General features: G+C 37.4%; 1 protein-coding gene and 1 long non-coding RNA gene across 3 annotated transcripts in view; both read right to left on the reverse strand.

Moving 5' to 3' along the window:
• LOC119796472 (C-type mannose receptor 2-like) overlaps positions 1–25,067 on the reverse strand; it is a 79,023-nt gene extending 53,956 nt beyond the window's left edge. Inside the window, exons 1-5 of one of the 2 annotated variants that reach the window (XM_038305047.1) lie at positions 25,004–25,067; positions 24,669–24,743; positions 24,126–24,503; positions 23,650–24,000; positions 22,177–23,427 (exon numbers count right to left, since the gene is read on the reverse strand). In XM_038305047.1, the coding sequence (XP_038160975.1) occupies positions 23,081–23,427; positions 23,650–24,000; positions 24,126–24,503; positions 24,669–24,702 (1,110 nt within the window). In that variant the 5' untranslated portion in view covers positions 24,703–24,743; positions 25,004–25,067 and the 3' untranslated portion in view covers positions 22,177–23,080. Of the gene's footprint in view, positions 1–22,176; positions 23,428–23,649; positions 24,001–24,125; positions 24,504–24,668; positions 24,744–25,003 lie in introns of those variants that run through there. The other variant, XM_038305056.1, reaches the window with a different exon arrangement.
• Positions 2,212–10,400, reverse strand: LOC119796491. Its single transcript, XR_005282478.1, has 3 exons — positions 10,311–10,400; positions 4,649–4,876; positions 2,212–2,327 (listed from the first exon to the last, which is right to left on the reverse strand). It is a non-coding gene; the product is annotated as an uncharacterized LOC119796491 (long non-coding RNA).
• Positions 25,068–26,429: the final 1,362 nt, after the last annotated feature.

Below are 26,429 nucleotides of genomic sequence, written 5' to 3' on the forward strand. Positions count from 1 at the left end.
TTGAAAACATTAGAAATATCCTGTCCAGGGGTGATTCTGAGAAACTAGTCCATGCATTTGTTACTTTAGGGCTGGACTATTGTAATTCTTTACTATCAGGAAACAGGTAGTTAAAAGCCTTCAGCTGATCCAAAATGCAGCAGCCAGAGTTCTGATGAAAATTAGAAAGAGAGATCATATCTCTCCTATCCTGGCTTCTCTTCATTGGCTTCCTCTTAAATCTAGAATAGAATTTAAAATCCTCCTTCTCACATATAAAGCCTTAAATGACCAAGCTCCATCTTATAACAGAGAAATGATTGTTCTTTATGTTCCAAGTTCTACAAACTGGCTTGGCTATGGATCTGAGAGATACCAACGAACGTGCGCCGGCCCGTGCAATGCCTTTGATCCCCTAAGCAACTGCTCTAGTCGTCGGACTGGATGGGGGGGGGTCATCGAGAGAGTGTCTAACACCTAACCCTAACCCTGAGTTGCTTTAAATCAAGACTAAAAACACATTTGTCTAAGATTGCCTTCGACTGAAACATCATTAGTTCAACTTTTTTTTATATTCTTTAGTTCAACTGTTTTTAATGTTCATTTTTGTTTCTGCATTTTGCCGAAAATTGCATCCCATGCTGTTTTACATACATATACACTTGTAGCTGATGTAACATTTTCTACATTTTCTATTGTGGATCTTAAAGAGAGGAGGCACCTCATTTATGTACAAAACCTGCCTTGAATGTGAACATCGCCCATCACAGATATCTTTTTCCAGTTTTGCACTAAGCTTTTTTGAGGTGAGTAGTTCAAAGCCTATCTTCTGATATGTTACTGTCCCCCTCAATATAATAACTTCTTAAATTACTTCTTATGATTTTTGTCTGGCATAGGCCAAGCTATGATTTTGTTCTTATTGTTTTATTATGTTTTTATTGTCTTATTGTTTCAATATCAGTGCGTGTTTGCCCTGATAAACTGCTGGTGAAAAATTTTTAAGACCTAATTGACTCTTTTAACCAGATCCAGTCAGTAACTGGCTCCACATATGAGCAAGGCCACACATTAAATCTGATTCTCATGATATGCTTGTTTCTTATGTGGAAACATGATTCTGGCTGCTCAGATCATATGTTGGCTTTATCTGATGTTGATTTTAAGCAGTTTTTATCTAAATCCCATTCCCTTGTTTGTCACTGTTACTGTGACTTTAAGTCCATCCTCTGCAGCGGAATTTTCTAAGGCCTTTTAGTCAGTTCCTTGTCCCTCCTGAGGTGTGCTACTCTGGAGTAGACAAGCTCTTCTCTCGGTTTGACTCGTCATGTCAAACAATCTAGACCCTGTAGCTGCCTAATCACACTTTCTAATCCTGATCCTTCCGCTACAGCTCCTTACTCTTGTTTTTTTATGATGTTTGAACCTGTGACTCTCTGTTTTAACAGATGTGGTAATAGATCCCCACCGATACCTGTTCCTTCATGATTTTTTAAGGTTTGTTCTTCCATTTCACAGATTGTCCATACCATTATCAATTTTAATCTCTGTTCTGTTGTGGTTCCTACCAAGCTGGACCAAGATGTACCTGAGTGAAATAAAGGCCCATCCTATATTAGAGGATTTACGGTATGCAGTTGTTGCACCTCTTTCAAGAAACTTGGACTGGATCAATCTACATTTGTTCAATTATGGGCCTATTTCTAAGCTACTATTTGTTTTAAAAGTCTTAAACCTTTTCTGGAGGAAATTACCTCCTCGAAATATTTGAGTCTGGGTTTAAGACTTTAATTTATTTTATTTTTTGATACAGTGTCCTGTCTGGCAATGTGGCAATAAGAATAATTGTCTTTATGCCAAAAAAAGCACAACAGATTTTACTTTCACAAGTGTAGCAGTATGACAATTGCCACATTGCTCCACTTGTTTCATGCATATAAATTGCTTTATTATAATTAGGCAGGGAGTTTTACAGTTTATATGGACACTGCAATGTAAATAGAGCAGAAAAACAGAAGAAGAAAAGAAAAAAAAAGAAAAAAAGAGAAAAGATGAAAGAAAGAAGAGAGAAAGGAGACAATGACAAAACATTTTCAGTCTGCTTCATCACCTGTAACGAGATGAAAAAAGAACAGCGCAACCGAAAGACATGGTACGAGACATACAATAAAGCAACACCTTGAAACTATTGCTAAAGTAATATTATTAAGTCTGACATGTACTCTGTGTTACCTGAAGATATGGATGTTGACATGATCAGGCAGGATTACTAGCCCAAATGCAGAACTCACAGACTCAGAGGCAGGATAAAAGTCCAATAGTTTATTGGATTGCAGACAGGGTTCTACCTGGGAGGCGGAGAGGACAGAGCAGGTTAGGTTCAGGTTTACAGATTCAGGTTTACAGGGTCAGAACAGGCAGGCTGGCTCAGGCTTGCTAACCATAACAAGTTTAACAATCCGGCGCAGAGTGGAGCTCTCCTGTAGCTTATGAAGGGAGAGCTTAATGAGCAGATGGGGATCAGCTGTTACGAACGAGCACAAGGTCTCAGCAAAGGATCTACGGCGCCCTCTAGTGGGCAAGCCTCTGGATCCCAACCGACAGCAGAACCCCTCAGAAAGGGATCCACATCGACCTCTGGAGGGCAGACCTCCCGATCCCAACAGACAACAGAAGCCCACAGAAAGGGATCCACATCGCCCTCTGGAAGGCAGACCTCTGGATCCCAACAGATGTGGGGTTTCTGTTTGAAAGTGGATCTCTGAGTACCTGGAGCCAAGCACTTGTAATTGTTTGTGAGGGTGCACTTGTGCATGTAAAGTTTAAGGCTTTAATGTTACAGACATAACAGCAAAACTATGACTTTTAATAACATCCTCTTGGCCTGCTACTTTGGTTCCCATTGTGCATTACTGCAGCCAAATTTTACAGCATGGCTCAAGACTTACTTTTATTGGCTGGATTTTAACACTGGCAGAACCTAGTTTTTATGACCTTGTTTATTTAGCAAGTTCTTAATATTGCCTAATTTTATATCTTTATGCTTTTTAGGAAAATTATCATTGAAGATGTTTGAGTTTATTACACCTTGGTATTGGCTTTCTGTTGTTTGTCAGAACTGATGTTTTAATCTACGTGGCAAAGATTTGGAAATGAAATGAGAGCGGTGTCCTTCAGCTAAGAATGAAGTGTAATATTTTGATAAGGCTCGAGCCATGGATGTCTAATCATCTGCTAACGTGTATGATGTAAAATAAGATGATGTGGCAGATTGGAGATGTATAAAATGCCTTTTTAAATGTTAATCGGGGCAACTTCCTGAGAGGTGAGCCCAGAGGTGAGCAGCTGCCTTCTGTACATTCTAAGAAAGTTCTCTGATCTGAGTAAGACTGCAAATTCTGTCAGAGTCTGTTGCCATGTCTCGTGGTTATTTATTACATAAAGGTTAAGAAGTGTTATTTAAAGAGTTTGTCCCCAGTGATCTCTTTTCTGGAAATAAAATGGAGAGATAGAGCATGAAGGTGCATACACATGCTGGATTGAATTTTTTTATTATAGTGTTTTATTATTTCTGGCTAAGCTAATTACTTTGCTTTCAGCTGCTAATTGTTTTAAAGAGCTCTAATATAAAGTTGAAAAGGATGCTGATGATGATGATGATGATGATGATGATGATGATGATGATGATGATGCAGTTCAAAACAGATAAAAAATGAAATAATTCAATTAGCTCCTTTTGAACAGTTTACTGGGATATAACCAGTAGATGGCAGTATAGCGAAGCTTTTGCCTAAATTAACTTAACCTTTTACTTAGGTTTGATGTAAATCTTCCAACAATTTAAACATCTTAAAGGAATCCAATTTTTTAAAAGTTATTATTTCTTTTTTAATTGTAAGAAATTTGAAAACAGGTAATTATCCTGTTGTTGATAAAGGCGCTGTACTGTTTAATCAATTTTATAGAACACAAACAGGCTAATACTTTTAAACTGATGTATTGAGACAATTAGTTTTATGAACACTTATAATGCATGGGAATATACCTGTCCCTCTTTTAAGTCATTCATTTCTCTGGATAGAATCAGCATATTTATGTCTTACTGTGTGATAGCATAAAGGTAAAGTGAATCTTTACACAATTTTCCCCATAATTTAAAATAAAGTTTAATAATAATCTAAATAATAGCTGAAGTTTTGAGACATTAAGTAATAATGTCTGCTAATTATGACATTGTATCTGTTTTTGGGTTGGTATTCTCTTTTGAAGTCTGGTGCTATAGTGGTGAAGGAACACTTCATCTAATCACTGTGCAAAGTAAAGTGATTAGATGCAGTAATTGTAATTACTGTACAAGGTTCTCTCATGAGTAAACTGTCTTTATGAGTCATTTATTGTTAGAAAATTGAGCATCCTTACAAAGAACCTTTACTTTTAATTCCTTTATTGAAATCCAAATTACAAATCCAGATTGTAGTTCTAAAATACACTTAGGGCCATTTAACTTAACATTGTCCTATGGTTTAATAAAACTACATCTTAAAGTCTTTTGCCAATTGGTGGAAAAAGAAAAAAAGCTCCCAAGGTTGAATAAATTACAACAGCTGTGAAGTGTGGGGCTGGCAGCTTCATTTTAGATGTATTTTTTGCTGCAGAATTACATGCAAACCTATTGTCCATGTCCATTTGGAAGATTGAGTTTTCTTCCAGCAGCAGCTTAGCAGTGGGGCTAACAGCAAGGCAGGCTTTCTTGTTCATGTGGCTCACATCAGGGATCCTTAGAAGGCCTTCTCATCCAGTCTGGCTCTGTAAGTTCCTTGGTCATTCTGGAGATCTGGGCTTTTTGCCTGGATCTCCATTTTGCTGGAGCCCCTTATCCAATGTGGACCCCAGGTAGCTTAATGGGAAAGAGAGAGAAAATCCTGTGTGTTGTGGTTTTCACTGTCCTCAATACAATGCATTTCGGTCCTCAACCACAACTAAACCCTGACATCTTTATTAGCTACAATCACACAGTTGTTGTGATTTTATGTTCAATTCTGTTCCCAGCCAGCTGGGAATTTATATTTCTTTAAGATGTTTATTGCCCTCCCCGGTAGGGGTGGTAAAACACACAGTCCAACTAACTGTGTGTCAGAACAATAGATGAAAGAATGATTCGAGCACTAATCATGGTCAAATACTTAATTCTGCACATACATGGAATAAATTCACCAGAACTTCTGTTCAAAATATAAATAAATATAATATAATAAATAAATATAATATATTAACAAAAATCATTCAGCTCCAAGTCAAACATATTCCAGTTTAACACTATTAACTAAAACTAGCAAAACTCAACTAATCTAAACTACTATGTACAAAGAGGAAGGGAAAACATGGTTAAAAAACCATATTACAGTTTTAGATGGATTTTGTTTTTGAAACCAAAGTTTATTTGGAAGAATTTGGGATATGATCAAAGGAGCTTTTCACTAATTTTAAAGAAATTGGAATGTTTTCAGACCAATTCACAATGCAAATCGATGAGGTGAATAAAACATTATTTGGCCAAATAATGTTTTTTTTTTTAAATGATTTGCTTAATCAAGAACCAATAACACTGCATGAAAAGTGGGATTTTCGTCAATATACGGCACTGTAGATTGTCGTGGAACTTCAGGTTAGCGGCAGTTTACGGCAATTTGCAGGCTTCGACGAAAACTCCCGTAAATTGTCAGAAATTGACGTGGAATTTCTTAGGCAGTGTTCCCCCCATGCCTCCCCCCCATGGAATTCTAGGGGAGGCTTTAACATGTAAATGAACATGCTGTGAGCTATACAAATGCAAACCAGGGTTGCAGGGGGGGTTTTACCCCCCCCCCCCCTGCAACCCTGGGTAAGAAAATCTCTGATACAAAGAGATCAGGTATAGCCTCTTACATTTTAGCTTGAATTGATTTATTTAATTAAAGTATAGAGACCAAAACAGACCTTTAGCTGACAGAGCAATACATTTAGAGCAGTAATTATTTTTTTTTTAAATTTGCATTTAAGATAAAAAATAAAATGTTGTCTGTCAATATGCTCAATTCACAATTACTTAAGTGGAAAAGTTTCAAGAAATGATTCCGAGATGATTCACTTTATAACATGGCGCATTATCCTGTTGGAAGTAGCCATCAGAAGATTGGTACACTGTGGTCATAAGGACATAGGTCAGCATGCTAAATTGGTTTTAAGTGGCCCAAAGTGTGGCAATAAATATCCCCCAAATAGATGGTAGAAATAGATCAGGCTCAGTATAGCCTAATTATAGACTCTTACATTTTAGCTTGAATTGATTTATTTAATTAAAGTACGCTAGATTACTGTGTATGCAAATGTTATGTAAAAAAAATACACAAAATAATTTACTTCAAAAATTAGTTTTAATCAGAATCAGTTGGCTGTAATGGTTAATTTTTTTTTTTAGATTTCCACTTTTTTTTTTTTGTTATTGAATATATAAGAAAACAATAACAATCTCAAATAACAAGTCAATAACAAATATTTCAATACAAGAAGAAATATCACAACTCCTGCTTTTGAAAAATAAAATTAAATGCACAGGCTGGAACAAAGTATAAAATAAAATAAAATAAATAAAAATAGATAAAATAATAATAGTAGTTAAAGTAAATTAATCAGTGGGGACTACCAACTGAAATTCTTCAATTAACTCAAACAATTTAATTGCATTTAAATTCTGCATCTTTCTCAGACATCTTTTGAAAAGGGAAAGTTCATTTTTGAGAGCAGAGATTGAGAGGGAGCATTTTGCATAGCGACATTTATGGATATAATACTTTGTTACAATTATTAGAATATTGATTAAAAATTCCAAATTTTTTTTTTCTTTAATGGATAAACCGAATTGAATGTTTTGCCAGGAAATAAAATCTAAATTTATTGTTTTAGTTTTTGGGAATATATACAAACTATGCTCTAATTTCTAGATACCGATCTGTTTTTACTATAATTTAATTTGACAAACCGGGTCTTCTCTACATTCTTTTTTCTGTTTGGTGCGATTGCAATAGCGGGTCTTGATCTGGACGGACCGGAGGGGAGCAAAAAATAGCTCTGCTCCGTATTTTGACGGTGAAGGACGGAGAAGACATACGTGGGCGGTGACGAGCGGAGGATGTGGAACAGCTCTCATTGATTTACATGACAGACAAGTAATACAGATAGTAGGATGGACATTTTATTAGAAATAAATCATACACTGTTCAGAATACGAAACATGGGGCTGATAGTTACATTTGTGTGGGTTCCAGCACATATTGGGGTGGAAGGAAACGAGAGGGCAGATAAAATGGCAAAAAGGGCAATTAAACATTCTATTAGTTTTATAGTTAAAATAAGTAAATCAGAAGGAAAGAGTATTATTAAAGAGAAACTTATGGAAATTTGGCAAAAAAGGTGGGATGAAGATAAAACAGGAAGATGGTTTTATAAAATTCAGAAGATGGTAGGAGAAAGAAGAAATGGAAGAAGAAATAGAAAGGATGAAAGAGTGATAACAAGGTTAAGATTTGGTCATACAGGACTTAATCATACACTTTTTAAAATACAAAAACATAAAACGGGCAAATGTGATTTCTGTGATAAATATGAAACCATAGAACATGTTATATTAGAATGTCATAAATATGAAAAAGAGAGAAGATATATGAGAAGAGAGTTTGAAGACATTAAGGAGAAGGTTTATTTATTAGATATACTGAGGAAAAATTTAGGGAGTAAACACATACAAATAATTATTCGATTTCTAAAGAAAACGAAATTATTCCATAGAATTTAATTATAGTAAGTGTGTTTGTGAGTGAAGGAATGATATACAAAGCTGTGCACAAATATGTTTATATTTTTAAGTGTGAATGTGTGAATGTATGCTTAGAAGAAGTTAGGGTAGAATGTATCAGGATCAATATTTAAACCATCACGAACCACACTCCATACCAGTAAGTGGCGGTATAATGCTACTAACAGTTTGTTGCCAACCGCCATAAAACTCGACAAGAAGAAGAAGAAGACAGACAAGTACTCCGTACGTGAGCGGGGCGGAGCGCTGACGGAGTATGTGGAATCTGGGGGTAAAGGAGGACAAATACACGTCCGGCTGGGTGCAGCGCCGGACGCCGGACAGTGCAATGAAAATCCGGACTGTCCGCCTAAAGCCGGACATCTGGCCACCCTATCTGCAGTCGAGCAACTTTGCGGGATATACGAACTCGAGGAAGAGAAGACGGGTGCACAACGCCACGCTAGCGGTAAATATATGTTCGATTACTGGTAGCTATGCTAAAAGCAGCCTAGCTTAGCTAGGCAAGCTAAAGACAACCTAGCCTAGCTAGGTAAGCTAAAAGCAGCCTAGCCTAAAGCTTTACTAAAGTGTATTTTTTGTGATTCACAGGAAGCAATATGCCGTCTTAACAACTCGGAGACTAATTGCAGGCGCTATGAACCGGAGCAGGGGTAAGGTTTAAAGAATATGCTTTCATTCTGCGGTAAAAGGACATGGATACGGATGGATACCGACCATAGCTGTACTTTTTTTTTTTTTCACAGACTACAGTCGCCTCACAATGAGGCGGTGACCTCCTATTTGCTCGGATTTGCACGATGTTGATAAAGACGACATTGTGTGTAAGTGACTTGTTTTAATGTTTTCTCCTTCCTTGTTACTGTGACTTGCGTTTGATTTTTTTTTATTTTTTTATTCATACCACTCTCATTTAATTGTTTTCCAGCTGCCTGTAAGACGTATTATGAGACGGTATGCAGGAGCTTCAGATACACGCTGCTAGCTAGCACGCTACGTGCGGAGGCTGCCAGGCTATCTGCTCGGAGTCGGGCCAGAAGAAAGAGGGTAAGACTTTATTTGGTGACTATTTTTCAGCTGCATTGATAGATGTGTTGTGTCCATATGCAGTGCGCTGATTCATGTTTTTTTTTTTCAGCTGCTGAAGGCGAGGCAGAGTGTGCTGGCAGATGAGGAAGTGGAACTCTGTAAGTCCGCCACCGTCGACCTCATGTCCGACGAAGAAGAAGGCGTCGTTGGCGGTGTCTCTGGATGGATTGTACGGTCGTCGCCATTTCGTAGGCCGGATCTCACTGAACTCTGTGTTAAGCTGCAGTCCCGGTTAGAAGCGATGTCGAAGTACAGGGCCACGCACAGTAGGCGTCTGCACATCGGACCTGCCTCGGAGGGAATGCTGCCTGTTACCTCCAACCCCGAGGAAGCAAACGGACCGTTCACGGAGTTGTAATTTTTAGATACGCGTGTGTTTGGATACGCGTTGTATATAGTTGTGTGTGTTTTAATAAAGCTCTTTCTTTGCATAAACAGCTTCCTGGCAAATCTTCATTTCCTGTATAAATTCATTCATGTCCTTGATGGTAGCATAATAATTGTGTAGTAGTGTAGGATAACATAAATACACAGCATATGAATGAATAAATATATGAATGAATAAATATATGAATATATATATATATATGAATGAATAAATATATATATATATATGAATAAATATATATATGTAAATATATATATATGCCAACCAATCACGAGCGACTTCACTTGTTTAAAAAGAAGTGGTTCCGTCCAATACTCAGTAAGAAAATTAAAGCCTGGCATGGCCACGTGTGGTTTTGCTGCCAATCACGAGCGATTTCATTTGTTTGAGAATAGTGGTTTCAGCCAATACTGAGAAGGTTATTCAAGCCAGACCTGGCCAGCCGCGCGGGTTTGCTGCATTCATATGCTAATTAGGGCCATTAGTACAGGTGATCGCTCTCCACCTACGTCACTGTCCGTTTCCGACAATTTGTGGCACGACAAACGCGGACAAGCACGGGTTGCAAATTGTCGAAAACTGACGAAAATCAGGCAGATCTGCGGGAGTTTACGGGGGTTTACGGGGACGAAAATCTCACTTTTCATGCAGTGTAACCTTTAGTTAAATGATTCTTTACCCTCTTTGAAATAGCTAGCAACGAATAGACATCAGGATACTATTAAATGACTCTGGGTCATACTTGCTAATGGGAATGTAATGAGCCTCTGAGGAACACATGAACACTAATGTTATATATATAATGTTATATATATATAACTCTTAGTGAATAAAGCTTGTCCAAGCTCAGGCAACAGCTCAACACATATTCCAGTAGCATAGCGTAGCATGAAGTCTATTCTTTAGCGTCAATTAGCGTTGTCTTTACTCAGCAGTAAACACGTGATATGATTAGCATCATCAAAACACATATTGTTTGTTATGTCCATAACCATGCCAGACCTGCAAACCTTTTTCCATGTCCATTTGGAAAGCTTGAGCTTGAGGGCAAGGGAGAGGAGGCAAGGAGAGCAGGAGCCAAAGAGATCAGAAGCAAAAGAGGGATAATTCTGTGTGCTCTGTGGTTTTGTCTGTCCTCACACAGAGGGAGGTGGTGGTTGGTCACACCTCTGTGACTTCCATGTGACTTGCCTGTGACTGCTTTGACTGAAAAGGGAGGGGGGCTGCAGAAGTCCCACAGCTGCTATTCACCAAAGCTGAGTGTTCTCCTCTCGTCATCCCATCAAGATGAAAAACGGACAGTGGTTCCCAATGTCCAGAAAGTATGATCATGGCATAAGGCATAACATAGTATTATATCTAACAACTAAGCAAAACACTAAACACTACCGAAAATAGGCAAAATTAAAGATATAAGGGGGAAGAGGGGTTTAAGAGTCCGTTACTCTTTACTGTTTTTGGTTCAGTGGAGAGAAGGCCTTCAGCTTGGTCCGGATACTGCAGGCCCGTCTTCGGTCCAGTCCGTTCGTCCAACTCAAAGAGATTTGGATCAATCTGAGGCAACAATAACAAGCAATTTGCAAGGGGGTTAATTTAATAACTCACCGTAGCATGGGGGAGGTCTCTCTTTAGCTGCGCTGGTTAGCACGATGCTCTGTCTCCGTCCCACAGGTGGTCACAGTCTGGCGGCATCTAGTGGTATCTTTGGTGAACAGCGATTGGGGCCCCATTGTTAGGCAGTTAGCAGAGCTGAATTAGCTCTGCTCTGTCTCTGCTGCAGCAGGATTCATGATACACAGCGTTCATTTGGTTTAAATCGCAGGAAGGATAAAAACACTGCATTGAGCTCCTTCTGAATTGCCTGAAAAAGGCAGTCTGACTCAGTCCAGTGAGCACAGACTTCTCCCGCACCCAAGCCACAAACTATTTCAGTCACTTCCCTCTGGCAGGAGGCAGTGGTAAATTGAGATTAAAACACTATGCCAAAATAACAGTTTCTTCCCATCTGCTGCCAGTCTTATCAACAAGGCCCAGAGAGCCCCGAGACACTGACACTGCCTCTCTCCCTCTCCCATTCAGGACCTAGACGCTACACAACATACCATCTCCAGACTTCCTACATTACATTAATGCACAACCTTCTGTTATAAAGTATATAGCTTAATATTATATATAGTATATAGCATATTGTATATTTTATATTGTATATAACTGTAGACTCTTGTAATTTGTGGTTTTTCCTTGAATGTTAGTAAGGTTAAATATTAAAGTGTGCTGCTTTTTCTTTCTTTCTGAATAGGGGTGATTGTTTAGAGGCTTTGTTCCATTCTTTATGCTGAGATGTAGGGAAAGGAAGGAGGTTTGAAAAGGAGTTTCCTCCCTAGTTTAGATAAGGGGGAAACGTAGATAAACAGGTCCTTATTGTGTTTAAGATCCTCACGTCCTGTCTCTGGTGTGAACGGAAAACAGTTGTCTGAAATGTTTATCTGTTTCTCTTGGGTAGTCTCAATGTTCGTGTGTAAGAATTCTCTATAAATGCAAAAGGTGGGGCACGACCTAGTCAGAATCACACTGGGAGCTGTCGTCAGCTGTTTGTGTCGTTCTCATCTGCAGAGAAAAATAAAACCTTTTCTTCCTTACTCTCAGTGCTCATTTTTACTCCACACTCTGTATTCTGTATATCGATATAATTTGTCTGCACCATCAACACCAAGTCTAATTCCTTGTAAGCGTAAACCTAATTAGTAATAAATCTGATTCGGTTGCATTTATTCTGCATCATGTCAACTACAACTGCTGAAAATTTCAGACCTCTAGATATAACAGTTCCAGAACTAAGGGACTTTTAACTTCTGGTTTCACCAGTGCCTCTAACCTCTTCAAATGTGCTAAAGTATTCCAAATTGTGGTTATTGCTTTTACACAATTTTACACAGAAAATCACACTGAAGTATTTTGATGGCCGCATAACATTTTTTAAGCAAATATATCTTACTTCTTTTTTTCTATTTAGACTTTTTTTTTTACTTTTTTAACTTACATGTAATTTTTCATTCAAAACAAAATTTCATTTTGTACAGCTTTCAGACCATAAATGAGCAATAGCTTAGCAGTGAAATGTACATCTAGGGTCACCATATTCTCATTTGGGAAAACCAGGACACCTTGGAGCGGGGGGGGTGGGGTGGGGGGTGGGGGGGGTTGATTGAAAGAAGAAATGTCTCATCATCGGGATTTGCTCCGTGATCAGAGGAAATGTTACTCGGCGCAGAACAGTGGTGAAAATTGGAAGTTCAGTTTAATATAATACAACTCTGTGAATAGTTCCGTCTGAAATGAATGAAAATAGTTGTTTTAATGGTTATTGAGTCAGATATGTGGCGGTACTATTTGGTTTATCTAAAGGTTTTTTATCTGTGACTGTGTAAATGGCTTTGGCTGGAATTTAAGGACAGATTCTAATAGATCTGCAGGGTGGGGACTATAAATCTGATAGGAGTTTAATTTTTCTATTGTTGTTTTGCACAATATGCTTAACTAAGTATTTTTTGTTGTTGAATATTAGAGATTTTGCAGATATATTTTGTAGATACATTGTTTAGATTTACTTATATATTTCTAACCCTTTTATAGAATAGAATAGAAAATTCCTTTATTGTCCCACAATGGGCAAATTTACAGCAGCAGAAAGATTATTGAAAATGGTCACACATGAGGACCTTAGAAAAATGTATAAGAATAACATAATAGGGAAGAGTTAAAATATAAACAATAAAATTCTGTAAAGTGTTTTAACAATTTAAAACTGGAGAATAAATAACCAATATGCAGCTATGGAAATGTTTTACAGTAATGGATATTTGAAAATAGCAGCAACATCAGAGATGTGCAGAATGACAGCAGCATGTTATTTAACTGACTAAGGTTTCTATCATTACATTTGATTTGATTTGTTCCTGCTCCCGGCTGTTGGAATCTTTATTCCACTCTGGATTCTTGTGAGTGTAGTCTTTGTTCACTTTAACTTTAAAAAAAATAAATAAATAAACACACAGTTCTGAAAACCTCGGTATTCATTCTTTTCCTGCTTTGTGTGTCAACTTTCATGGTTGCTAAGCAACAGAGCATACGGCGGTAAAACCCGCCGAAGGGTGGACCTGTTCGAATTTACAGCCAAAACTCTTCCGGCCTCCTTATTTTCAAGGACTTCGAAGGATCCAGTCTAGGTAGACCGCGTCCTTGGAGGATGCGTCCTAGGTTTTCGAACAGAGCCTCTGATTAAGAACAGGGCTGCCCGCACTGACGCGGCTCAGGGATTACGTCACACGGAGCGTCGTGCGCAGTGAAATCAGGACATTTCCTCACTTTCGAAAAAAAACCCGGGACAGGACGTGAAATACGGATATGTCCCGGGAAATACGGACGTTTGGTCACCCTATGTGGCCTACATCAGCGTGATGAACAGCTTGCAGTGATCCAGGATCGAATCTGCATGTGTGCTGTTTACGACCGGCGATACATCTGGGCTGCACTATTCAAATTAGCCATACTTTCCCTTGTTTTAAAAGTTATTTAATTGGCTCTAGAGCCAAACATTGAAAAATAGCTTCTTGACTTTTTGAAAATAGACTTAAGTAAACTTTATTGTCATCTTGTATACAAGAAGAAAAAAAAGTTTAGGGTGTGCATAATATAAGGGGAAGCATGAGTAAAAATGGTGGCTGAGAGGGAGCACTTATAACGTTTTGAGGGCTGCATTAAATCTCTACATAAATTAACAGGGAGACTTTTGTTTTGTAGGCTGGAAGGTGTTGAAAACTAACACACAAAAGATCAACCGGAAAAATTGTGGGAGATAGAGTAATTAGCAAGAGGGTAAGCATTAGCTATAGGGATCAAAGTTTTCTCATTGTAAAAAAACAGGTTTTATATGACAGTTTTCTAATCATCCCACCTCTGCCACATCCACCCCTAGCTTTATGTTCTCCTTGTGTTTTATTGTCATAATAGCATCTGGTCTTATTAGCTTGCCTGCTTCATTTAACACCTTTGTTTATAGATTTTTGACATTGGCCTGTGTACAGTAAATTCCACAGTGTTAAATATATAGTGCCAAAGTACACTGACTCTTTTAGAGTTACTACAACAACAACTAGAGTAAGATCTACACTATGAAGTTAATCTAACAATAATTCAGAGAGGGACTAAATGTACTCGGATTGGTGTTATATTTAAATCTTAAAGTGTTACTTGAACACTGCAACATTTAAAAAAATGTAGTTTTTACTGTGACTACATTAAAACATCTGAAATTAAGTGTATGTGCTCTTCATCCTTTGACATGAGAAATGGCTCAGAGCTCATCTGCCTGACTGTGTATTTCCTCTGAAGCTAGTTAAGAGTCACCTTTTTTGAATAATTTTTTTTGTTTGTTTGTTTGTTTTTGTATGTCTGCTTCTGTCTTTTTGAAACCTAGTCAGCCTTGGCAGAAGGCTGCCCACACTGAGCCTGGTTCTCGTAGTGGTCTCTTCCTGTAAAAAGGGTGGTTTTCCTCTCCACTTTCGCCTCAATTCAATTTAATTCAGTTCAGTTTATTTATATAGCGCCAATTTACAACACAAGTCATCTCAAGGCACTTTACAGTTCAACCAGACCATACAGTCAAATTCATTCAAAGTTTTCTATCTAAGGAAAACCAGTTGATTGCATTGACTCACTGACTCAAATACAATCCCTCACACTAAGCATGCTTGTAGTGACAGTGGAGAGGAAAAGCTCCCTTTTAACAGGAAGAAACCTCCAGCAGAACCAGGCTCAGTGTGAGCGGCCGACTGGGGTTCAAGGAGACAGAAGCCGAGATACAGAGAAGAGAGCAGATTCACAGGCGACACAGGACTACACTGGAAAACAGGCCAATCTCCAGCATCTATAAACAAGGGTGTTGATGGAAGCAGCACAGCTGGTATATCTCTCAGGGATAGCATCACAGCCAAACAGGAACAGTCGCTGATGAAGGAACAGATGAAGCTACTACGAGAGAAAGCAGAGAGAGCAGAACGTTAGGGAGAGATGACCAGAGAACTAATAGATTCTGCAGAGTGGGAGAATAAAGATAGAATGAAGCAGAATGATGAAAAGGGGGTCCCTATGTCCTCCACTAGTCTAAGCCTATAGCAGCATAACTATAGAGATAGCTCAAGATAACCTGAGCCACTCTAACTATAAGGTTTATTAAAAAGAAAGTTTTAAGCCTAGCCTTAAAAATGTCTGCTTCACATACCAAAACTGGTAGTTGGTTCCACAGGAGAGCAGCCTGATAACTAAAAGATCTGCCTGCCATTATATTCTAGGAACCACTAGTAAACCTGCAGATTGAGAGCAAAGTGCTCTGTTAGGAACATAAGGAACAATCATATCTCTGATATAAGATGGAGCTTGACCATTTAAGGCTTTATATTTGAAAAGGAGCCATAACAATGCTAAGCTAGCCTAGGCTAGCTACTCCTTACTACCAGAAATAAAACCGTGTGAAACTGACAAGTGCTCAGTAGAAAGGTGCAGCAGAAGGTGCTATGTTTTAAAGTAGTTCTGGTCAGTTAGAGTTACTTAGATACAGAGATCACAGAAAAATAACTTCAGATGGAGATCGTCTGGACAGCTACAACACTCAGTTAATCCAAACAGGAAGTATACAAGCATATTTTGTTTGAGCAACTGCTGAAGAGTCAACCGCAAAATGCAAGCGAATATCATCACCCCAAGTTCATTCAGAATGAGCATCTCCTGCAAGTGAATGACAAGATGCAATCAACTTGTTTTCCTTAAAATAAACTTCTAACCAATCAGACTGTATTGTCTCTATAAAGTGCCTTGAGATGACATGGGTTATGAATTTGCACTATATAAATAAACAGAATTAAACTGAAAAAAAAGTCTGCAGCACCCATGAAGAGCAAGGGGTATTTTTGAGACACACAGTCTGCCAGTCGATGGGATTTACACCATGGAACTTGCAGGATTTGTCAGAACATGAGTGTAGAGGGTTTCGTTTTTCCCCTTGGAGAACTGCAGGTGAGTGTGGCTTGCTGTCAGATACACCTGAGATCAATCTGCCCATCTACCTGTTGGAGATTTAAGGAGCTGGTGATATCTCTTTCTTACCTGATGTCCCCATAATACCGATACAAGTCTAGCCAATGTCTTGTACCTTTATGAAAATTAGATCTTAATGTTTTTTTTCCTAGTGTTCACTGTTCTGCCACTCATCTTTCATCTCTCTGCATTCCAAGGTTGGAACTAAGTCTGGACTGACTTCTCAGCACCAAGCACAATTGCGATTGGACTCCATTTCCAGCTTTCCCCTACATTCCTAGTTAGCTCCCCTCTGAGTCATTCAGCCTGCCTGCTTTCCTCCACCTCAGTTCATTTTAACCAAATCAAGCAAATTATTTTAACTAAAGGCAAATCATTTTTGGTCATCTTCTGTACTTTGTTATGTTTTAGGGGCAAAATTCCATTGATTTTGTGAAATGACAATAATAAACTCATAAAAAAACTGCTGCTGGAAGAAAACATATAAAACTCATACATGCTAACATTAGCTTTCTGATCTCTCTTGTATGGATATTCTAATAGGTGATAATCCCAGAAGCATGTTTTCTTCTTAGTAAAGCATTTTATATTTGGTCATTTCATTTCAAGTTCATAACGCTCTACTTAACATTTCTAAATAAGTAAGTGAACTTAAGCACAACAAAGTCAACTTTAATCATATAGATCATATATATACTTCCCAGCAACAAAATTGTGGCTAGTAAAATGCTGAAAGGCTGGTAACTTTTAAAACCACTAGCCACAATGACTTTTGAGGAAGAAAGTTCAAGTCACGCCCTGCTTGGAAGGGTGAGACAACCTTGAAAAACATTGTCAATCAATGATCTGACTCTTCAAAGGCTGCCTGCCTTCTTTGTCTTTCCCTGGTGAACACATTTTTTTGACATTCTTTGACTAATAACTAGTACTTCTCTTAGTTATGCTTCACTGCTGTAGTAGTATGTCTAGTTGTATGTTATACGTTTTTCTTTCCCCTCTTCGGTGGTTCTCTTATCTTCAGACATCTTACAATCATCTGTCTTCTAACTTCACATGCCAGCAGTGTCATCCACCACGAAAGTTGCTGTAAAGCAGGTTTGTCTCGAAGCCTGCAGGACATTTCCTTTAATCAATTCCTGTTTTGAAATGTACAGAGCCGATTTACAGTTTCTGTTTCTGGCTTCCTGTGTGACTTGGCTCTCTTAGACCCTTTCATGATCCGGCTCACCCCACCACCAGTGTTAGGTTTATTCAATGATGATTATAAAATGAATGTGTGTTCATATGAAACATTGTAGAAATGAGATGCTCCACTCCTGTCTTATGATTCAATCAAGAGACCACTCTATCTTGTGATTCAGTCAAGAGGAGAGCTCTGCCTTGTGCTTACAGCCAGTAGAGCATCCTGTCTTTATGAACTGATCAATTGTTCTGTCAGATCAATACTCTGTTTGTAACCATGTGTTATGTTCTGTTAATGAAACGCTCTGCAGAGGAGGTCCGGTGGGAGAGAGAGTGTTTGAGTTTGGGTTGCAACTGTCTCTCCTCCTGCAGGAGCTGTATGAAAATCCCTTACTGTGTATTTCAGTTCTTCTCTTACAAACCTACATTTTTGAACCCAACAACCAGTATCTGGGTCCCGGTGGGGAGGACTACTCTAATCCTCTTCCTAAGTTATTCATCCAAGCTTATGCAAACTTAGAGCATCGTGTCTTCTGCCGGGGTCCGAGTGCCAAAGAACTTCTCTATTTTACGTCAATAAAATCTTTCCAATTGCTTTTTTTCTCAATGTGAATCTCTCAAGGTTGAAATAGTCTTGTTAAAGTTTCCCTACTCTTGTTTAAGTGCAACTTTTAGTTACCCTATCCACAAATAATAGCTTGAGGTGTACAGAGGCCAGGTTAAAATACAACAGAAAATATATAGGAGTAACTTATTTATCTTTTCCTGATTGTTTTTAAATGTTCATGTTGACAATCCCAGAATTTGCTCATTACTCCCTGTCTGATAACATATTGTTAAACAATAAACCAGATGTTAACAGCCAACAATTGCTCAGAGCTTTTGTATCAATTTTACCAATTAATTTTTACTCTTACTTGAATAGTTTCTTTTATGAGAATTAGATTTGGAATTACCATTTACATACAAATATAGGATTTTGAAATAAGCATGCAATTTATATTTAGTGTTTGCCACTTAGGTTTAGAAGAAAAGCACTAAATGTGCAAAAGTTTGCTGAATAACAGAAATGTGATAGTGGTCGCTATTATTTTTCCCGCTGTGGAAACAGATTTACATTTTTTTCATTTTCACCTCCACTAAGTGTGAAAAAGACCTCCTTACTTGTGGCTCTTATTTTGAAGCATCTGTTATTGGGCCAACACAGAAAAACTAAACTCATGTTCAGAACAAATTTAATTAAACTTGTCACTGTCATTTTTTCTTTCCTCCAATGATGTCCTTCTCCTGTCTCCATGGCTCCAGACATGTCACAATCATCCAATGGTTCCCCTGAAGCCCACCTATCATAGTGAACCACTTTGTCATTGACCCAGAACCACAAACCTAGAGTGCAGGCATAGCGCAGTCCCATCCAGACATAATCAGTCGAGGCCTTCTTGGCTTTCTCCTGGATCCATCTCTGCTCATCCAGGCTGGTGATGGTGACCAGGTCATGGCAGGGATTTCTGCAGTAGTTTAAGGCATCCTCCCAGGTTTTGTTTTCTTTGATTAGTATCACTTCATCAATTCGCATTTGGAGGTTGAAATACACCTCCTTGCTTCTGATGATTTGCTTTAGCTAACCAATGAGTGTTTGCTTTATATGACTCATCCAATGACACTAGTTTTTTACTAGATGTGGATGGAGCCAATGGATGGCACACATGACATGACATAAATATAAACATTAAGCCAAGAGTAATGAGTAATGATTGTTGTTTTAAAAATGTAAGGAATAGAAAGTACAGATACTTGTGTAAAAATTTAATGAGTAAGAAGTAAGAAGAAAAATAAGTAATGGAGTAAAGTATAGATACCTAAAAAGTTTAATTAAGTACAGTAACAAAGTATTTGTACTTCGTTACTTGACACCTTTAAAATAATTGGGTTTTATTACTTTGTAACTGTGGCATAGGACAAGCTTTTATTCATTCTTTTATTCTTAACAGAGGCCATACCAAAAGGCGACAGTATGCTTCTTTCAGACAGTTTTTTCAAACAATGTTCCATGTGTTTTTTTTTATTTATTTTAACTGATTTGTCAACGTTATGGGGTTGGGTCTCTTCCGTCTACTCAGGAAGAAAACACCAAAATAATATGAGTTTCTGGTCATTATTTAATAAATAGAGCTGCAAGCAATATACAGTAAGAAATATGATATAAAAAGACAGAATTATGTATTATTTTAAACCGCATCACCTAATGGAACACTTGAACTCCTGCTGGATGTTGACATTATCACATGTATGACACTCCATGGCTTCTGTACTATAGTTGTTATGACTTTAATAGTGTGGCACCAGCACAGCCTTCTCCATTGTTTGTAATTCATTTAGTGCAACACTACAAGAGAGTAAATCTTATACACTGTAGTCTTATGTTTAGATTTTCTGGTCAGTATGAAATATATATTTGTTGAAACAAAAAAAAAGAAAAATTTAATATGATAATTTTTTGTATTTTCTATTACTGTAGAACATAATATTTGGAATATTTGTAGACCAGGGGTAAGCAATTAAAAAATTAGCGGGGTCTGAATAAAGAAAATCATCAACCAGTAAAGCTCAGAAGAAATCTTTTGTTATAATGTGTTACTTTAAACAGAATTAAAAACTGAAATAAAATTAAAATTAGTTTTTTATGCATCCATGTTATACATTGAAATTTTAAATTAAAAAAATATTTTTCCATTCTGCAACATTTTTCCATTTTAAAATGTCTGTTTTTCGAATAGAGAACAACAATCATTAATTTTGGTATACAGACAGATTTCCTGATTTACATATTTTATAAAACACGTGAACTGACTGTTCATTATTTTTTCTTTCTTTTTATGGTTTAATGAGAGCAGTGGGCTTTATGCTGCCCTGCAAGGCTTTAAAACTGGGTTTGATTGGAGACAAATCCATTCTCCAGCACATATCAAGGTGGTCATTTTGAGCCTGGATCCATATTTATTTTCAATTCTGTTCAATGTGGAGAATCCTGCTTCACAGCAGCAGGTTGAGCCAAACATACTCAAAATGTGCTGGGTCATTTTTGAGCACGCCATTTCACTTTTCTATCACTAGTTCATCAGTTCTTCCAGCAGTCCACACTTTCTCTGCTCTCTTTTTCTCATGTTCTTCTCCTTCTTTCCCACCACTCGGCTTGCTACAGGTTTGCCTGCTGTGTCTAAAATGAGCTAACAGCAGCAACCCAGACTGACGACTCATTGGCTAAGTTGTATCATGTGTAGCCTGGTGCTGGATTCTCCGGAGGGCTTTACCATATTAACAGGAGAAGCAGACCCGGCGGCATGGGCGGGCATTGTGGGGCCGTGCCCTCCCTGGACTGGCAGCAGTCTTTTTTTTTTTTTCTTCCTTTAACTCAGCGTAGCCAGCTTTCTATTATTCCTCTCTCATTCTGTCAATCATACAATTCAACCAATCAAACCGACGACTAAAAACAACATCCAATCAAACAACAGAGGGGGCGGGAGTCGCGGGACACTGAGTCAAACATACTTAACGTTCATACATGCTTTAAATCCGTCTGGTCGTCAGTGCGCGTCGGTATGGATATTCAGGCTTATTTTCAAAGCAATAGAAGGACAAGTACTGAAAACAGTGCAAATGAGAGTGGCCAGGGAGCAGTTTCTGCTGGAAATGTAAGCAAGATATTCAGCACTGAAGTAAAAAAAAAACGCTTTTCCAATCAGTTTATTTTTAAATAAATCAAATGATTACAATAGAGTTTCAGGTGCAATATAGTCATTCCAGCATATATGTGATCTATGTGCCTGGACTGGGTCCAGCTAGAATTTACACAGAAAAGGTTAGCAAATACATCAGCTTTACATTTCCTAAAGCAAACCTATTTCAGTGCAAAGCTCATCTAAAAAGGGCTAATAAGATATATGAAAGTCTTAATGCTGTTTGTTTCCCAGTGTAAATATTATATATTGCATGCTTTCTCTTTCTCCTGCAGGGTAATTTGTGTCTCTTAAAAGAAAAAAAATGAAATGAGCACAGAACATTTAAACCTGAATAATGCCCCTGACTGAATGATTTAAGCTCAAAGTTACACGTTACTGTGTTTTATGAGGTCAGATTTTATAACCCACAGTCAATACTGCACTCAGATTTCTAAATAGTTCACTTTGAAAGACTCTGATTCAAACTAGGAGTTAACTTTTGAGTTATTTGAATGGCCACAGGACTACACTATAGTTTATTTTTTATATTTTGTGGATCTTTGACTATTTAATCTGGACCTAATTGTACCTAAAATTTTATCAATAACAATGTACAATGTTCAATGTTTTTTAACAAAATACAAATGTAACACGTATCCAGTTTCTGAATGATTGTAAAAAATCTTGTTTCTACCAGCAGCTGGGGGAGACATTAGAACATGGTTCAGAAAACCTGTCAGGAAACATTTTTTTTCTAACACTAAGGATCAAACAAATGATGATTTCTAATTCAGCAAATTATTCTTAAAAGATTTTAAAATAATTTTAATAAAAGTGTGCCCCCCCCCAAAAAAAATGGAATGCCCCCCCTTTAATTTCTTTCTGCAGCCGGGTCTGAGGAGAAGCGTGCAAGTAAAGTTAGACAAGAACTTTGTGAAAAAGCATAATCATTTTTAACAAAAACAGTGTCTTCAGTTCAGTCTTCTCTAGATCTGCTACATGAAAAATTGCTACAGGACACCCTTTTTACCTACAGCTATTAAAATCTACAACAACTCAGTAAAAACCCTTTGTACATTTCAATTTCCTTTGGGATCAATAACTTGAATTGAATGAAGTTTGTCAGTAGACTAGTCTACAAATTTAGGAAAACTTAAAGTTGGTTGTTTATTAACTGATCTAGTTGTATGTTATCAAATGCCAAAGAACTTATTTCATTCATGTCAATAAAGTCTTTCTAATTGCTTCTTTTATCAGAGTGAATCACTCCAGATTAAAATAGTTTTGTTAGAGTATCTCTACTCTTGTTTAAGTATATTTCTGGTGACACTTTCCACAATGAGTAACTTTAGCTATTCAGAGACCAGGTTTTCACCTCCTCTTAGTGTGAAAAGGACTTCCTCTTTTCAAGCATCTGTTATTTGGCTTACACAAAAACACTAATATCTAAACAAACCAAAAATCTAAATGACAATACAGAAAAATCTAAATTTAGACACATTTTATTGGCAATAAGACTTTTTATTTTATAACTTATTTTTACTGTATCTACATTGTGGCTATTGATAAGAAAACCCTAAATATACCCATTACATGATCAAAATAAGGACAATTTTTCATAAGACAAGTAATAAAGGATTATACCATAAACGTTATGTTTGGTGGAAATATTTGTTACACAATAATAAAATACAACATATATTCCCAATATAATTCAAATAATTTCCACAGATTTTAAGGTAACTGGCAGAAAAAAAAACAACAGCTCAAAAAACTGTTTTAATGCTGAGAACAAAGGAAATTAAACTTCTCACTATCATTTTTTTTTCTCCACTTTTGTTCTCCTCTGGTCTCCATGGCTCCAGACATGTCACAGTCATCCAATGGTTCCCCTGGAGGCCACCTATGGTAATGAACCATTTTGTCATTGACCCAGAACCATAAATCTAAAGTGCAGGCATAGTGAAGTCCCATCCAGACATAATCAGTCGAGGCCTTCTTGGCTTTCTCCTGGATCCATCTCTGCTCATCCAGGCTGGTGATGGTGACCAGGTCATCGTAGTGATATCTGCAATAGTTTAAAGCTTCCTCCCAGGTTTTGTTTTCTTTGATTAGGATAACTTTTTCTGGAAAGAAAAATAAAAAAATTATATAGATATAATTGCATATGTATGTATATATATATGTTCCTGCAAAACATTTTGTAATAAATATAAAGTTGTGGATGACATACATTTTCACATTGTGAATAAATATTCAAGAATACAATGGGGCATTATTATATTGATTTATATATTTTCCCTACATAGTTCTTTATATAAGTGTCCTACTTAATAAAAACATCTCACCATCATAACAGATGAAGGGTTTTTTCTGATTACAGTTGTCAATCTTCCATCTGCCTTCGTTATCATCAGAGCCAGCTGCAGCACATTGACCACTGTTGTATTGATGATTGTTTAGATCATCCCTCCAATGTCTGAAAGAGAAACTGCTTCCATCTGACCACCTCCAGGTGTCCCTGAACAGACCAATGAATGGGTTACTGGATGTAGAGCTCATCACTTCCTCCAGTTCTCCATCCTGTAGCTGCTTCATTCCACTGATCAGGTCTGTGTGTTTCTCTCTGCAGTAACTCTGAGCTTTCTGCCAGGTCTTCTTCTGTTCAATCAAGTGGTATTTCTGTGTGCTATTATTTTCTGTGGAGAAAATAGAAACACTCACATTGACTTTGCATGTTTTGCTCTATGGAGAAATACAAATCAATATAATATAAACAGTTCAGTTTAAGTATATTTAAGAATCAGTGAATCATAATTCTCACCATCATAACAGAGGAAATATCTGCCATTTATGCAGTTATTATCAACCCATTTAAGATTTGTATTCAAACACCCACAGTTCTCAGTTTGACAATCATTTGGTTCCCCTGGGTGCCATTTAGTCTCACTTTCATTAAACTCCACTCCAGGCAGAGACCAGTACCATGTTCTGATACCATCTGTCTGATCATACAGACCAATCCAAACGTCCCTATTATATCCTGCTGTGGTATTGAAGAGTCTCTTCATGTCTGTCATGTTAGACACTGTGGCCAGGTCAGTGTGTTTCTCTCTGCAGTACTGCTGAGCTTCAGTCCAGTTCATTTCCTTATTGATGTAGAGATACTCATAGAGCTGACAGCTGATAAAAACACTCTGACCTGAAAACATAAAACTTGTTGCTTAATTTATAACTAGATTATAACATCTCAAGCAGCATTTACAGTAGAGCTTGGGTTAAAAGGTTATGTTTGAGGTTCCTCATTCTACAACCATGTCTCTACTGTAACAAAAACATACAGTTACTACAATCTAGATCAACTTACCTAACATAAAAAACAAAATAAAACTCCTCTGCATCTTTGCTGTCTGATGGAAGATGTTCTTTCTGCTGTTTGTCTCTGTTGAATGAAGAAAACATTTAAACACTTCAAACCAGGGTATAAAACCTACAACTCGCCTTCCACTTTTCAAAGAAACAATGTAAGAAGAGCAGAGAATCAGAAGAATAACAGGAAATACCCCAGACAAAAAAAGAACTGATTAAAAACCTTATTTTACAAATGAAAAAAAGTTGCTTATGTAAAATTATTAATAAAAAAAGTAGGTTTTAACAAGATAAAATCCTAAGTATAGACAATGAGCTCATTGTCAAACTTACATGTGCTTCCTTTTCTCTTGATTTTCTTTTCTCAATCCTGAAAACTGTCCAAGCTAGACTGTTGGTATCTTACTTCCCCAGTTCTCTGACGAGCAGCTAAATTTAAACACTTTCTGATCTAAATATTCAAAACAGGATCAGAAAATGTTTGGAGTGAAAACACATTCAATGAACCAACCTTCACACCCTGGGGCGTTATTTTAATATATATGTAAACTAAAACCTGAGTACCTAACAACCTTTTCATTTCTTGTTCTAGCTTCTACCATGGAAATGATTTGCCTGTTAAATAACGTCCATGTCTGTTTAAGAACTACTTTTAGAACAAATTCATCACCTTTGCAGAAAGACAAAGTTTAAAGGCTGCACTTCTGATAAAAATAAATCTACATTCAGTTGGTATTTGAACATATTTGGGAAACTTACAATAACTATTTTGTTAATGTTTGATTTCTGTTTAAATTACATCTTGTTCTAGGTACACAAGGACAGCATTGTCTGCTGTAAGAGTCACCAGAGGTGGGCTGGGGTTGAAATTCAATCAGGAAGCTTGGTTTGAAGAGGGCTTTGGTTAGATCCCACAATGGATACAAGTGGAACCGTAATGTTAATATGAACACTGTAATTGATGTATAAAATAAACCCACATTGTTAATTAATAAAAACATTTTCACTTCTGAAGTTTTACTAAATGAAGAGTATAATAGTAGGTAACAATCAATTCAATTGAGGCAACACGCGTGCACTTGAACCCGGGACTGGCGTGCGCTCAATTCTGAAAAACTCCTCTCAACCCATTGTTTTTATGCTCAGGTCCATCTCTGCATATGCTCGACTCTGTCGCTGCACTGGCTCGACCTGCTCTTTATGCGCTTCATAGCTGTGGCCTCGGCAGTTTCTCCGCTTGTTCAACTACAGTGGGGCAAAAAAGTATTTAGTCAGCCACCAATAGTGCAAGTTCTCCCACTCAAAAAGATGAGAGAGGCCGGTAATTTTCATCATAGATATACCTCAACTATGAGAGACAAAATGTGAAAAAAAACCCCCAGAAAATCACATTGTCTGATTTTTAAAGAATTTATTTGCAAAATATGATGGAAAATAAGTATTTGGTCAGTTACAAACAAGCAAGATTTCTGGCTCTCACAGACCTGTAACTTCTTCTGTAAGAGGCTCCTCTGTCCTCCACTCATTACCTTCATTAATGGCACCTGTTTGAACCCGTTATCAGTATAAAAGACACCTGTCCACAACCTCAAACAGTCACACTCTAAACTCCACCATGGCCAAAACTAGAGAGCTGTCAAAGGACACCCGAAACAAAATTATAGACCTGCACCAGGCTGGGAAGTCTGAATCTGCAATAGGTAAACAGCTTGGTGTGAAGAAATCAACTGTGGGATCAATTATTAGAAAATGGAAAACA

This window comes from Cyprinodon tularosa, unplaced genomic scaffold (assembly GCF_016077235.1).
Source record: "Cyprinodon tularosa strain WSP-4 unplaced genomic scaffold, ASM1607723v1 ctg1148, whole genome shotgun sequence".
In the NCBI taxonomy this organism is placed as follows: Eukaryota; Metazoa; Chordata; class Actinopteri; order Cyprinodontiformes; family Cyprinodontidae; genus Cyprinodon; species Cyprinodon tularosa.